The sequence below is a fragment of the Schistocerca gregaria genome, chromosome 5, assembly GCF_023897955.1.
Source record: "Schistocerca gregaria isolate iqSchGreg1 chromosome 5, iqSchGreg1.2, whole genome shotgun sequence".
NCBI classification, from domain to species: Eukaryota; Metazoa; Arthropoda; class Insecta; order Orthoptera; family Acrididae; genus Schistocerca; species Schistocerca gregaria.
This window is the reverse complement of record NC_064924.1, coordinates 387420189-387436673: the sequence shown is the minus strand read 5'-3', so window position 1 is coordinate 387436673 and position 16485 is coordinate 387420189. Positions and strand designations below refer to the sequence as shown.

The window sequence follows — 16485 nt, the reverse complement described above, 5'->3', positions numbered from 1 at the left end:
GTCAAGGGTAACCGCAACCACGGTCTCCGAGCTGCTAGTCCGCGCTGCTACAAACATCATCGAACTGTTCGTGCAGATGGTTGTTGTCTTGCGATCATCCCCATCTATTGACTCGGGGATCGAGACGTGGCTGCACGATCCGTTACAGCCGTGCGGAACAGATGTCTGTCATCTCGACTGCTAGTGACACGAGGCCGTTGGGATCCAGCACGGCGTTCCGTATTACCCTCTTGAACCCACCGGTTCCATATTCTGCTAACAGTCATTGGATCTCGACCAACGCGAGCAGCAAGGTCGCGATACGATAAACCGCAATCGCGATAGGCTACAATCCGACCTTTATGAAAGTCCGAAACGTGATGGTACGTATTTTTCCTCCTTACACGAGGCATCACAACAACGTATCACCAGGTAACGACGGTCAACTGCTGTTTGTGTGTGAGATATCGGTTGAAAACTTTCCTCATGTCAGCATGTTGTAGGTGCAAATGGTTCAAATGCCTCTGAGCGTTATGGGACTTAACATCTATACTCATCAGTCCCTAGAACTTAGAACTACTTAAACCTAACTAACCTAAGGACAACACACAACACCCAGTCATCACGAGGCAGAGATAATCCCTGACCTCGCCGAGAATCGAACCCGGGAAGCCGGGCGTGGGAAGCGAGACATGTTGCAGGTGTCGCCACTGGCGCCAACCTTATGCGAATGTTATGAAAAGGTAATCATTTGCATATTACAGCATCTTATTCGTGGCAGTTAAATTTCGCGTCTGTAGCACGTCATCTTCGTGGTGTAGCAAATTTTAATAGCCAGTAGTGTAGCACTCCTGAAAGAAAGGATATTGCGGATACATGATTTAGCCACAGCCTGGGGGATGATTCCACTATAAGATTTTCACTCTGCAGCGGAGTGTGTGCTGATATGAAACTTCCTGGCAGATTATAACAGTGCGCCCACGGAAGGCAAATGTCCCGAGATCGAGTCTCGCCCTGACACACAGTTTTCATCTGCCAGGAAGTTTCATATTAGCGCACACTCCGCTGCAGAGTGAAAATCTTATCATTGGACTGTTCCTCCTATTTACCCTAAAGCCCGAATCCGGCACCTTCCGATTTCCACCTGTTTGGCCCAATGAAGGATGCGCTGCACTGGAAGCAGTACGAGGATAATGGAGAAGTGATGGCTCCGATGACGTCCAGTAATGTGGGACCGTACAAGCAAACAGGCCCTCACAGTAAGGTGGCTTAAGGTCGTCGTATTGAATGGAGATTATGTTGAAAAATAGAATTTTGTTGCTAGAAGAGTGTGGAATTGTTGTGTACATAGTTCCGCGTAGTCAGCGTGTATACAACTTTCCCACTAGAGCGCGCCCCGCTAAGCACAAGAGCGTAGGCGCAGCGCTCGTCCGTCTCCGCACTACGAGATGGCACTGCCTTAGAGACGAACCAAATTCTGCTTCCGCCGATCCGCGTATTAATATGTAACGCAGCCAATGAGATTGCTGCTAACGAAGAACCTTTTTTCCTCGCGGATCACACTCGCGCAGTGATACCTGAACGCGCGAGGTATTATAACAAGTGTACAGACCTCCGATTAGTCAGTCTGCATTAGTCTGTACCAGTCTATAGTCAAGTTTCAGTCTGCGCCTAATAAGATTATCATATTTCTGTACATAGCCATGAAGAGAAATGTATAGACACTTTGTCAAGTATCAGAGATATGTGAGAATAAGATTAAGGTACCAAGACAAAAGGAACTTCAGATTGTCAATTGTAAACAGCATCCAGAATCAAGTTACGTAATATCTGTGCTCTTTATTATTTTAATAATTGTGTGTGAAAATTAATCGAGTTCTGTTTAAAGTTGGTCACCGTCAATCTACTACTCTAAGCGTGCAAGTGGCATTTATACCGTCTGATCTAACGGCAGAAAATAAACACGCCACGATAAGACCACGAGACATATTGCTGACACTCGCCTACTTCGTTAGAGCGACAAGTCATATAATCTGATGGTGTGTGTACCGAAGGTCTTACAGTACGCACACCACAGGAATAATATGGTGTATTGGAATACTGAATAAAACTAATCTGCTTTCAGAAAAAAAAAATACATCGCGTTACTTATTGAACGGCCCTGGCAGTAGTTAGGTGGAGATGTGTGGAGCGGATACCTCGTGTGCGTCGCCGACGCTGCTGGTCTTCTTGGAGAGCTGCGAGGTGCTCTTGCGGTGCTCGAGGCGGCCGCGCTGCGGCTGCTTGGGGGCGCAGCAGCAGCAGCGGCAGCGCGAGCCGGGCTGGCAGCAGACCACGTCCAGGCACAGCAGCGAGCGGCAGCAGCGCCGGCACCGACCGCGGCACCCGCCGTCGACCCCGCCAGCCGCCGGCCTCCCAGCGGCGCGACCCTCTGCGCACGTAACAGCTGACGCTGTACAACGCCAGGTGACGCCACAAGGGCTGCCACTTACTTACAAGGGAACCTCCCCATCGCACCCAGCTCAGATTTACTTGTAAGTTGGCACAGTGGATGTTGTTGTTGTGGTCTTCAGTTCAGAGACTCGTTTGATGCAGATCTCCATTCTACTCTATCCTGTGCAAACTTCTTCACCTCCAAGTACCTACTGCAACCTACATCCTTCTTTATCTGTCTAGTGTATTCATCTCTTGGTCTCCCTCTACGATTTTTACCCTCCACGCTGCCCTCCAATACTCAATTGGTGATTGGTGATCCCTGGATGCCTCAGAATATGTCCTACCAACAAATCCCTTCTTCTAGTCAAGTTGTGCCACAAACTCCTCTTCTCCCCAATCCTATTCAGTACCTCGTCATCAGTTAAGTGATCTACCCATCTAATTTTCAGCATTCTTCTGTAGCACCACATTTCGACAGCTCCTATTCTCTTCTTGTCCAAACTAGTTATCGTCCGTGTTTCACTTCCATACATGGTTACACTTCATACAAATATTTTCAGAAACGACTTCCTGACACTTAAATCTATACTCGATGTTAACAAATTTTTCTTCAGAAACGCTTTTCTTGCCATTGCCAGTCTACATTTTATACCCTCTCTACTTCGACCATCACCAGTTAATTTGCTCCCCAAATAGCAAAACTCCTTTACTACTTTAAGTGTCTCATTTCCTAATCGAATGCCTTCAGCAGCACCCGACTTAATTCGACTACATTCCATTATCCTCGTTTTGCTTTTGTTGATGTTCATCTTATATCCTCGTTTCAAGACACTGTCCACTCCGTCCAGCTGCTCTTACAGGTCCTTTGCAGTCTCTGATAGAATTACAGTGTCATCGACGAACCTCAAAGTTTTTATTTCTTCTCAATGGATTTTAATTCCTACTCCGAATTTTTCTTTTGTTTCCTTCACTGCTTGCTCTATACACAGATTGAATAACATCGAGGATAAGCTACAACCCTGACTCACTCCCTTCCCGACCACTGCTTCCCTTTCATGCCCCTCGACTCTTTGTAACTGCCATCTGGATTCTGTACAAATTGTAAATAGTCTTTCGCTCCTTGAATTTTACCCTGCCACCTTCAGTCTTGTAATTAGGAATAAAATCCTCCATAGTGGCGTCCTGTGTCTAGCACAGAAAAGTAGAGGTTTCTTCCGATTGCTCCATAGTGCCTCATGAAGGCGACTCCCTTGGCGCTCTTGCAGAGGAGCAGGCTCTGTACTGAGTTTAATTGTCTCCCATCCCTCTTCATAAAATAGCACAAACTTGACGTCACGCGGTACACGCTACAGAGTCGTATACACTCAACAGAAACACTTAAGAAACAAAAAGCACATCTCAAGGAAAAGTGCATCTTGCGCAGAGGAAGCAAATACCTAGGAGTCTACAAACTAACAAGCCATACGATTCATTCTTCGACTATTATATTTACGAGACGAATTTGTCCTATCAGAATACTATCTTCAGTGGAACTTTTGATCATCCGACTGCTGCCTCGTAATTACCAGTGAAGCGGCCATTGACAATAGGAAAACACTAGGCACAATCCAACAATACTGACATCGTCATCCACTTGACACAAAAGAACATTGCGAAGAAACACTATATCTGGGTGATATCCACTCCGAAGCTCCCAATTCTAATAATTGGTGCATTGAGACTGACAAGAACACTGAAGTTTAGAACACAGTAAAAGATGATCTCACTAAAAATAGCGAGGATAAGGACTCTACGTAACCTAAAACTACACCACCCTCCCAACGTACGTTCATCTTTACAGGAAGTACCCATGATTTTGTCAGATGTGACGCCTATAATACAGAGTGCCTCCCAATTTTTTCGGCAGTGTTATGTACTCTGCTGTCGATATTATTATGCAAAACTGTAATAATGTTCTATTTATTTGTAATATGAATACGTCACATGTTGTCTTAACTAACGTAGAATTATTAATGTCAAAAACTGTTATTTTACCGGGTAATCACCAACGCCAAAGAGTAACAGCTATGTAGAGAGCATAGTCCCTGGTCGGTGGGACGTGACGTAAGAGAGCCTGCGAGGTAATAAATATTCACAGAGAGCAGAGTGATGGATATGGCTGCGTGCGCAGGTAGCGTCTTCTGTGAAACCACTTCATATATGTATTGGGAGGCACTGTTCCGTGGCTAGTTTGGGCAAATGAAGGAAACACTTACAACAGCAAGTAGCTGCCCCTGAATCTGCCGTGGTTAATGCAAGGGCGCTCGTCAATGTTGAAGTTATTCTAGCATTATCTATACTGTAAGATCGTATAAAATCATTCACGTTGTGTAAGAACTGTGATGCATTGTTGCTGGTAAATGTTTCGGGGTATAAGGGCTGGTCCACGGAACTCTTATGTTCCTAACATTTCGCCCAGAACTGCTCTGGGCATCTTCAGAGGCGTTGCTCTTCCGTTGAATCTTGGCGACTATGTATTGGAACTGAGGTTTATGGTCTCCCAACTCTCATCATCAAGTAGCACAAACTTGACATCACGCAATAGACGCTGCACAGTCACCTACAGTCAACAGATACACTTAAGAAACACATCTTGGACTAAACGTTAGGAACAGAAGAGTTTCGTGGACCACGATCTTATACCCCGAAAGGTTTACCGACAGAAATGTCATATGGTCGAGAAAGCCTTCATTCTATGGTCATGTGGGGCATTATCTAGTGTATGATTTTGATCATTTTTCAAATAATAAGTGAGACAATAGCGTTTTCCTGTTATATTCCTTAACCTATGTCATTGTAACCTAGGCAGGGTCCAAACGTTTTCAGTGTGTGCTAATCCGAATGTCGTGTGTGACAGAAAAGAACTGAATAAATAAATTAAAATCTTGTCAGTTTGCTTTGCTACTTAAAATTTATTAAATGTCGTTATTAGACACGCATCATACAGTTAACTGCTTGACTTGTATAACAATCAGAGGCACTGTTCACTGTGAGTCTGAGAAGCTTAAATAGCAATTATACACAACATTTCTGAACATAATTATCCTTGAGTGTATTGGCTTGGTTCAAAGTTCATTGTCAGAAATGTGTTGCAATTCTCATAATCAAGTACATGATTAGTTTCCAGTCAAATTAACTTTCAAAACTGATAAGGAATCTTATTACAAACTGTTTCATTAAACTACAATTAATTTGTGCTTTCTCAAAAGCTGCTAGTATCGAGTAATCAGTAGCGTGAGATTACGCAAGATTCGTATTTACAATAGTAAGCTTCAGTTCCACTAAATTCAGCGTCGTATATTTCAAAGCACCTTCCAAGTTATTTCGTTTAACTGCATTGTATTATCAGAAGATATTTATGTAATATTCACTCTTATTTCTAGCATGTAGTTTTAACCACGTGTATGAACGCCTTCTGCTTCCTCGTGATTATTTCACTATTAGTTCAGACATCTACTTTTCAGGTCATTACTGATTTATCGAACAGTAATTGCCCTACCGGGCTGGCAACCGTAATTATTAATCATCTTAACTGTTTCACTTGTGTTATTGTCCGCTCCGGGTAACAGAGTGGTCAGGGCGACAGAATGTCAATCCGAAGGACCCGGGTTCGATTCCCGGCTGGATCGGAGATTTTCTCCGCTTAGGGACTGGGTGTTGTGTTGTCCTAATCATCATCATTTCATCCCCACCGCGCGCAATTCGCCGAGGTGGCGTCAAATCGAAAGACTTGCACCCGGCGAACGGTCTATCCGACGGGAGGGCCTAGTCACGTGACAATTACAATTTTACTTGAGTTATTGTGGCCTAGTAGATTCTTGTGGTATCCCATTTCTTTTAGTACATCTACATATTCATCTACATACATACACCGCAATCTATCATACGGTGAGTGGCGGAGGGTACGTCGTATCACAACTAGCATCTTCTCTCCCTGTTCCACTCCCAAACAGAACGAGGGAAAAAATGACTGCATATATGCTTCTGTACGATCCCTAATCTTTCTTATATTATCTTTGTGGTCTTTCCGTGAAATTTAAGTTGGCGGCAGTAAAATTGTACTGCAGTCAGCCTCAAATGCTGGTTCTCTAAATTTCCTCAGTAGCGATTCACGAAAAGAACGCCTCGTTTCCTCTAGAGACTCCCACCCGAGTTCCTTAAGCATTTCCGTAACACTCGCGTGAGGATCAGACCTACCAGAAACAAATATAGCAGCCCGCCTCTGAATTGCTTTTACCGAGCGAGCTTGCGCAGTGGTTAGCACACTGGACTCGCATTCGGGAGGACGACGGTTCAATCCCGTCCCCAGCCATTCTCATTTAGGTTTTCCGTGATTTCCCTAAATCGTTTCAGGCAAATGCCGGGATGGTTCCTTTGAAAGGGCACGGCCGATTTCCTTCCCTAACCCGAGCTTGCGCTCCGTCTCTAATGATCCCGTTGTCAACGGGACGTTAAACACTAACAACCACCACCACCAATCTGAATTGCTTCTATGTCCTCCCTCAATCTGACCTGATAGGGATCCCAAACGCTCGAGCAGTACTCAAGAATAGGTCGTATTAGTGTTTTATAAGCGGTATCCTTTACAGATGAACCACATCTTCCCAAAATTCTACCAATGAACCGAAGACTACTATCCGCCTTTCCAAAAACTGCCATTACATGCTTGTCCCACTTCATATCGCTCTGCAATGTTACGCCCAAATATTTAATCGACGTGAATGTGTCAAGCGCTATACTACTAATGGAGTATTCAAACATTACGGGATTCTTTTTCCTATTCATCTGCATTAATTTACATTTATCTATATTTAGAGTTAGCTGCCATTCTTTACATCAATCACAAATCCTGTCCAAGTCATCTTGTATCCTCCTACAGTCACTTGACGACGACACCTTCCCGTACACCACAGCATCACCAGCAAACAGCCGCACATTGCTATCCATCCTATCCAAAAGATCATTTATGTAGATAGAAAACAACAGCGGACCTACCACACTTCCCTGGGGCACTCCAGATAACACTTACCATCGAGGACAACGTACTGGGTTCTATTACTTACGAAGTCTTCGAGCCACTCACATCCTTGGGAACCAATCCCATATGCTCGTACCTTAGTTAGGAGTCTGCAGTGGGGCACCGAGTCCAACGCTTTCCGGAAGTCAAGGAATATGGCATCCGTCTGATACCCTCCATCCATGATTCGCAAGATATCATGTGAAAAAAGGGCGAGTTGCGTTTCGCAGGAGCGATGCTTTCTAAAGCCATGCTGATGCATGGAGAGCAACTTCTTTGTCTCAAGGAAATTCATTGTATTCGAACTGAGAATATGTTCGAGAATCCTGCAAAAAAAAAAAAAAAAAAAAAAAAAAAAGATTTTAAGGATATTGGTCTGTAATTTTGAGGATCCGTCCTTCTACCCATCTTATATACAGGCGTCACCTGCGCTTTTTTCCAGTCGCTCGGGACCTTACGTTGGGCAAGAGATTCGCGATAAATGCAAGCTAAGTAAGGAGCCAATGCTGTAGAGTACTCTCTGTAAAACCGAATTGGAATCCCATCAGGACCTGGCGATTCATTTATTTTCAACCCATTCAGCTGCTCGACTACCCCAGGGAAGTCTATCACTATGTCCTCCATACGGGAATCTGTAAGAGACTCAAACGGCGGTATGTTTGTACTATCCTCCTGCGTGGAAGGTTTCTCAAATGCTATATTCAAAATTTCAGCTTTCGTTTTGCTGACTTCCGTTGCCAGGACAGACTGACCGTGAGTGACTGGATGGAAGCCTCCTACCCGCTTACCGATTTTACGTAAGACCAGAATTTCCTTGGGTTTTCAGCAAGATCTTTTGCTAAGGTATGACGGTGGTAGCGGTTGAATGCTTCGCGCATCGCTCTTTTTACAGCAGCACGAATCTCTACTAATTTTTGCCTGTCATCATTCTCCCGATCTTTCTTGTACTGCGAGTGCAACTATCTTTGCTTCCTGAACATTCTCCGAATTGCGCTGTTAAACCACGGTGGGTCTTTTCCGTCCGTAACTCCCTTTTTCGGCACATACTTGTCCAATGCGTGATTTAAAATGTGTTTAAAATTTGCCCGTAATTCTTCCACGTCCATCGTGCCGGAAGTAAATGAAGTCAATTCATTTACTAAGTGGGATGCTAACAACTGCTTATCTGCTCTTTCTAGTAAGAATACTCTCATAGCCTTCTTGACCGACTTTTTAACTTTCGTAACCACAATCGTAATGACAACATAATGATCACTAATCCCTGTCTCAACACTGACACCGTCGATGAGGTCTGGCTGTTCGTTGGCTATCAGATCTAAAATATTCCAATGACGCGTTGGCTGTCGATTTTCGGATAATGTGTTCAAAAGTAATTCACACGACGGCTTGTCTGTACCACCTGTAATGAATCCATAGACATCCCAGTCTATGCTAGGTAGGCTGAAGTCGCCTCCGACTAATATAGCATGATCCGGGTACTTCTGCTATACAGAATGTAGACGGATTAGCGAAGGGGTGAGGGAGAGGGGGGGGGGGGGGCGAGAGTCACAGGCCGTGTTCAGGGAGAGGAGACACGCACCTTTTTTCCTGCCGGCGCAGCAGGCGACCTTGTCCCAGGGCGCGCAGAAGAAGCGCCGCAGTCGTCCGCCGGCGGGGGCGCCGTTGGCGTCGGTGGTGGTCCTTGGCGGCTGCAGGCTGGCCTTCTGGGGGCCGCCGATCACAGACGCCGGCTGGCCAGCCGCCGGCCTGCAACACGGACACCGCCTGTGTCACCAGGGTCCTGCCTTTTCCCACGTCATTCCGTTACCACGTCCACAGTTTACAACCATGAAGGATAGCAAACAGCGAAACTGTAGTTTGTAAGTAGGAACAATACACTATCAAATTTACACGTCGTTTTGGGAGCGCCATAGATGAGAAATTTGGTACATAGTCAGCAACAATGGCTCGTATGCGCTGGGCATTAATTAGAAATGAGCTACGATGACGTATTTACATTTACGTGTACCTACATATTTCGCAAGCTAATGTATGGTGCAGTTCGGAGGGTACCTTGTACCACTACTTGTTATGGCTTTTCCTGCTCCACTTGCAAAAAGGACGAGAAAAAGATGATTTTCAACAGGGTGGTCCATTAATCACGACCGGGCCAAATATCTCACGAAATGAGCGTCAAACGAAAAAACTATAAACAACGAAACTTGTCCAACTTGAAGGAGGAAACCAGATGGCGCTATGGTTGGCCCGCTAGATGGCGCTGCCATACGTCAAACGGATATCAACTGCGTTTTTTTAAATAGGAACCCCCATCTTTATTAAATATTCGTGTAGTACGTGAAGAAATATGAATTTTTTAGTTCGACCACTTTTTTCGCTTTGTGATAGATTTCGCTGTAATAGTCACAAACATATGGCTCACAATTTTAGACTAACAGTTGGTAACAGGTACGTCTTTTAAATTACGTATGTACGTTTGAACAGTTTATTTATTTCGGTTGTTCCAAAGTGATACATGTACTTTTGTGAACTTATCATTTCTGGGAACGCATGCTGTTACAGCGTGATTACCTGTAAATAAATAATGCAATAAATGCTCAAAATAATGTCCGTCAACCTCAATACATTTGGCAGTACGTGTAACGACATTCCTCTCAGTAGCGAGTAGTTCGCCTTCCGTAATGTTCGCACATGCATTGACAATGCACTGACGCATGTTGTCAGGCGTTGTCAGTGGATCACGACAGCAAATATCCTTCAACTTTCCCCACAGAAAGAAATCCGGGAACGTCAGATCCGATGAACGTGCTCTGACGACCAATCCACCTGTCATGAAATATGCTATTCAATACCGCTTGAACCGCACGCGAGCTGTGTGTCGGACATCCATCATGTTGGAAGTACATCGCCATTCTGTCATGCGGTGAAACGTCGGTAGAACATTACGTAGAAAATCAGCGTACATTGCACCATTTAGATTGCCATCGATAATATTGGGGCCAGTTATCAGTCCTCCCATAATGCGGCACCGTACATTAACCCGCCAAGGTCGCGGATGTTCAACTTGTCGCACCCATCGCGAATTTTCCGTTGCTCAGTAGTGCATATTATGCCGGTTTACGTTACCACTGTTAGTGAATGACGCTTCGTCGCTAAATAGAACGCGTGCAAAAAATCTGTCATCGTCCCGTAATTCCTGTTGTGCCCAGTGGTAGAACTGTAAACGACGTTCAAAGTCGTCGCCTTGCAATTCCTGGTGCATAGAAGTATGGTATGGGTGCAATCGATGTTGACGTAGCATTCTCAACACCGACGTTTTTGAGATTTCCGATTCTCGCGCAATTTGTCTGCTACTGATGGGCGGATTAGCCGCGACAGCAGCTAAAACACCTACTTGGGCATCATAATTTGTTGCAGGTCGTGTTTGACGTTTCACATGTGGCTGAACACTTCCTGTCTCGTTAAATAACGTAACTATCCGGCGAACGATCCGGACACTTGGATGATGTCGTCCAGGATATCGAGCAGCATACATAGCACACGCCCGTTGGGCATTTTGATCACAATAGCCATACATCAACACGATATCGACCTTTCCTGCAATTGGTAAACGGTCCATTTTAACACGGGTAATGTATCACGAAACAAATACCGTCCGCACTGGCGGAATGTTTCGTGATACCAGGTACTTATACGTTTGTGTCTATTACAGCGCCATCTATTACAAAGTGAAAAAAGTGGTCTAACTAAAACATTGATATTTCTTTACGTACTACACGAATATGTAATAAAAAAGGGGGTTCCTACACTCCTGGAAATGGAAAAAAGAACACATTGACACCGGTGTGTCAGACCCACCATACTTGCTCCGGACACTGCGAGAGGGCTGTACAAGCAATGATCACACGCACGGCACAGCGGACACACCAGGAACCGCGGTGTTGGCCGTCGAATGGCCCTAGCTGCGCAGCATTTGTGCACCGCCGCCGTCAGTGTCAGCCAGTTTGCCGTGGCATACGGAGCTCCATCGCAGTCTTTAACACTGGTAGCATGCCGCGACAGCGTGGACGTGAACCGTATGTGCAGTTGACGGACTTTGAGCGAGGGCGTATAGTGGGCATGCGGGAGGCCAGGTGGACGTACCGCCGAATTGCTCAACACGTGGGGCGTGAGGTCTCCACAGTACATCGATGTTGTCGCCAGTGGTCGGCGGAAGGTGCACGTGCCCGTCGACCTGGGACTGGACCGCAGTGACGCACGAATGCACGCCAAGACCGTAGGATCCTACGCAGTGCCGTAGGGGACCGCACCGCCACTTCCCAGCAATTTAGGAACACTGTTGCTCCTGGGGTATCGGCGAGGACCATTCGCAACCGTCTCCATGAAGCTGGGCTACGGTCCCGCACACCGTTAGGCCGTCTTCCGCTCACGCCCCAACATCGTGCAGCCCGCCTCCAGTGGTGTCGCGACAGGCGTGAATGGAGGGACGAATGGAGACGTGTCGTCTTCAGCGATGAGAGTCGCTTCTGCCTTGGTGCCAATGATGGTCGTATGCGTGTTTGGCGCCGTGCAGGTGAGCGCCACAATCAGGACTGCATACGACCGAGGCACACAGGGCCAACACCCGGCATCATGGTGTGGGGAGCGATCTCCTACACTGGCCGTACACCTCTGGTGATCGTCGAGGGGACACTGAATAGTGAACGGTACATCCAAACCGTCATCGAACCCATCGTTCTACCATTCCTAGACCGGCAAGGGAACTTGCTGTTCCAACAGGACAATGCACGTCCGCATGTATCCCGTGCCACCCAACGTGCTCTAGAAGGTGTAAGTCAACTACCCTGGCCAGCAAGATCTCCGGATCTGTCCCCCATTGAGCATGTTTGGGACTGGATGAAGCGTCGTCTCACGCGGTCTGCACGTCCAGCACGAACGCTGGTCCAACTGAGGCGCCAGGTGGAAATGGCATGGCAAGCCGTTCCACAGGACTACATCCAGCATCTCTACGATCGTCTCCATGGGAGAATAGCAGCCTGCATTTCCGCGAAAGGTGGATATACACTGTACTAGTGCCGACATTGTGCAGGCTCTGTTGCCTGTGTCTATGTGCCTGTGGTTCTGTCAGTGTGATCATGTGATGTATCTGACCCCAGGAATATGTCAATAAAGTTTCCCCTTCCTGGGACAATGAATTCACGGTGTTCTTACTTCAATTTCCAGGAGTGTATTTTAAAAAACGCAGTTGATATCCGTTTGACCTATGCAGCGCCATCTAGCGGGCCAAGCATAGCGCAGTCTGATTTCCCCCTTCAAGCTAGACGAGGTTCGTTCTTTGTAGTTTTTTCGTCTGATGCTTATTTCGTGAGATATCTGGCCCACTCACTATCAATGGGCCACCCTGTATATGCCTCTGCACTAGCCCTTCTTTCTCCTATATCTTACCTTCGTGATCCTTACGCGAAATGTCTTCTGTGCGGAGGGAATGAATGATGATTATTCCGTAGTATCCTTGTTAGGAAAAAAGTAAGACTGGTCCTCAGCAATATTGTCACGCAGTTACTAGCGCGCGCGGCTAGTGGGCTGTGTTGCCGGAACGCAGGCGCCATTGGGACAGAGCATTTCGCGTGCTAAATGCCGTGACTAGCGCAGCGCTCTGGCCGCCGTATCAGTGGCGCATTACCGCAGATTCCTATCACTCAGCGTGGGATGAAAAAGCTGGCCACTGGACGAAGGCCTCCGAGGCCGCAGCTGCACTCGGCTCGTTAATCACGCGAATGCCTTCCGGTCGCCAACAACGGCGAGCCTAGGGGCGAGCGAGCTGCGCTTAACCAGAAGCCACGTGGGCGTGGCTAATGCGCAACTTCACCGATAGCTGCCGATACACGCTCCCAATTACCAAGATTAATGGCACGTCGTGATAGTAACACGTCGGACGCAGTGCGGCGTTCATCGTGGCGCTCTCTGTCGCTCCTCCCTTAACTGCGGATGATTTAAAAAATCATGCGGTGTATTTCTCATACAGCAAGCTCACGATTATTCAGGTGCGCATTATCCGACTGGCGAACTGTCTCAGTATAGTTGTGAGATTTAGAAAAAAAAGAAAGACGTGAGGTGTGTTGTAGTCTTTAATCCCAACACTGCTTTGTTGCAACTTTCCACACGAGTGATTTCCGAACTAGCCTCTTCATTTTATGGCGTTTATGTTGCAATTCGAATCTTGTTTTATTACATCGTGTCTAAAATATGTTAGGATTTAATATTTGCGCTGCTGTCACTATGAGCGAGCTGGAACGGGTGAGTATCCACTCCATATGTAACAGGTGGCCACAGAGCGTGGGAGAGGTATGAGAATATGCCGCTTTCTGCTGGAGCGTCGACAGAGAGCAGTGACTGAAGTTTCTCATACTGAGCAGATGGAAGGAGAGATCTAAAAGGTGGTCGGAAATTCCCGTTACAGACTTCTATGACATGTAGAGAGTAATGAATACATAACATTTTGAATAGGAACCCATGTCCGGAAACGTATCGTTTCCGTTCTACGACAGTTTCAATGCAGATGATTATCTCATCCACCCCCACGTGAGGAATGTACTTAAACGTGACCCATTACAATTGTTGCAATCCATTTGAAAAGCATACTGACTCGTTCCGTTATTACGTACGCATTTGCATTACAACTTACACCTTATGGTTGAAATTAGTCGACAACAACAAGAACCCAGCATCTACGGCACCAGCCGAAACGTACAGATGCATTACAACAGCGTTGTTAGACACATTGTACCTCCGAAGTATGTTCTGGTACACTTTTTCCATCCCACCTGCTGTCTCTTCAATTTCTTGTGCAGCGACCAGAACTCTACCGGCAGATCTTCCTCTGTCTCTACAGGTGTCTCATAAATTAGGCCCCACAAGAAGTAGTCCATAGGGGTTAAATCCGGCGATCGTGGCGTCCACGCGGTTGGACCACCACGGCCTATCCATCTTTCCCCATACCGTATGTTGAGATGTTTCCGAACAGCCAGTGACAAGTGAGGTGGTGCTCCATCATGCTGAAACCACATTTCCTGACGGACATTCAATGGCCAGCTTCCAAGAACGGATCCAGTACGTGTCGTAGGAAGACTAAGTATGTGGGACCCGTGAGCTTTTAGGTATGGTCAAATCACACGACCGTCCAGACTACCTGCCCACACGTTAATTCCAAACCTGTCCTGAAATCCCTGAACATGCGTGGCATGAGGGTTTTCGTCCACCCAGACATGACTATTTCGAGCACTCAGAACGCAGTCCGTTGTAAACCTACATTCATCTGTGAAGAGAACTCGACGTGGAAACAGGGGCGCGTCGATGCAACGGTACAGGAACCATGTGCAGAAGACAACTCGTTGTGGAAAGTCTACTGGTCCCATAGGGTGTACCCGTTGTATGTAGTACGGATGTAATTGTTGCTCATGCAGGGCGTCCAAGACGGTACTGTGGCTAACAGCCATTGCACGCGCTATTGTTCGCGAATTCGTTGACTGGCTATCTTGAATGCGACGCAGTACACCTTCTTCAAATTCAGGAGTGCGGCGTCGCCGTGGAGCACCGTAGCCCTGCCTCCCCACGGTGAAGGTACCTGTTTCTCGTAGCCGTTGTGTAACTTGGACAAACAGTTTGTGCGATGGAGTGTGACGGTGCGGAAAACGTTCGTGATAGAGCCGACTAGCAGCTCTACCGTTACCTACAGCTTCGCCATACACAAGGAGCATGTCTGTGTATTCCGCAAACGTGTACTGCACCATGTTTCCTCTGTCGGTAATGCACAGGTATTGACTCGGTCTCACAGCAAAGCAAATAGTGACATCTGGGGATCGTTTGGCGTAGTACATGTCATCGTGCCTACCCTGTTGCATACCAGGACAGGGAACTCTGAGACGTTCCTCTTTCCCAAACTAGACGTTGACGAGGTACACATCTGAATTGAAACTGTCGTAGAACGGAGACGATACGATTCTGGACACGAGTTCCTATTCAAAATGTTCTGTACTCATACGCTCTACATGTCCTAGAAATTTGTAACGGGAATTTCCGACCACCCTGTATATTTAACTTTGAAAGACTTTTCACGGCCAATGCTCGCGTTAATTATTACGAGCGACGTTCGATAAATAACGCATCACATTTTTATTATGAAAGCAGGGTAGTTTTCTTCAGGATTGCAATACACTATATTATTTTCCACTCTTTTGGCTACAAACTCCTATTTTTGAACTTAATCTTCGTTCAGTGCGACGGGCTTCCACCACCTTACCGGGAGAGCCTGGCACCACTCCACTGGTCGACGTGGGAGCCAACGCCTTGCTGCATCAGTAACCTCCCCATAATCCATGTATTTCGTCCCGTGGAGTGCATCCTTCATTGAGCAAACAGCTGGAAGTCGGAAGATCCGAGATCCGGGTTGTAGGGTAGAACAGTCCAATGACGGTTTGTGAACTCCTCCCAGGTCTGCAGATTTGTGCGAGGCCTTGAGTTGTAACAGAAATGAGAATTTCGTTTGCATTTTTTGTGGTGACCAACACGCTGAAGTGGTTTCTTCAATTCCCTGAGGCTAGCACAGTAGCTTCAGAATTGACCGTTGCACCATAAGGGAGGGCATCAGACAGGATAGCCCCTTCGGAGTCCCAGGAGACCGCCGCCATTACTTTACCGGCCGAGGGTGCGGCTTTGAACGTTTTCTGCGGAGGTGACGTGGTGTGGCGTCACTGCATAGATTACCATTCTACTTCCGGGTCGAAATGATGAACCCTGTGCAAGTGGCGGACAAAATTTTTTTTACGATCAGCCTCGTAACTTGCAATAATTCCACACAGATGGTCCTACGTTGTTCTTTATGGTCTTCTGTTAGGTGGTACACTTTTGGGTACCCCAAATGGCGGACAAGTGTGTCAGCACTACCACAGCGATGCCAACAGACGCCTCGCCCAACGACTCACCGTGTTTTTGTTCACTACCACATCTCCGAAGCCATT

The 16485-nt window shown here is 46.7% G+C and overlaps 1 protein-coding gene across 1 annotated transcript in view; it reads right to left on the bottom strand.

Moving 5' to 3' along the window:
• The window catches only part of LOC126273063 (atherin-like), a 500756-nt gene that overhangs the window by 73149 nt on the left and 411122 nt on the right, over window positions 1-16485 (bottom strand). Inside the window, exons 4-5 of the mRNA XM_049976469.1 lie at window positions 9051-9217; window positions 2178-2410 (exon numbers count right to left, since the gene is read on the bottom strand). Of these exons, the coding sequence (XP_049832426.1) occupies window positions 2178-2410; window positions 9051-9217 (400 nt within the window). The remainder of the gene's footprint in view (window positions 1-2177; window positions 2411-9050; window positions 9218-16485) is intronic.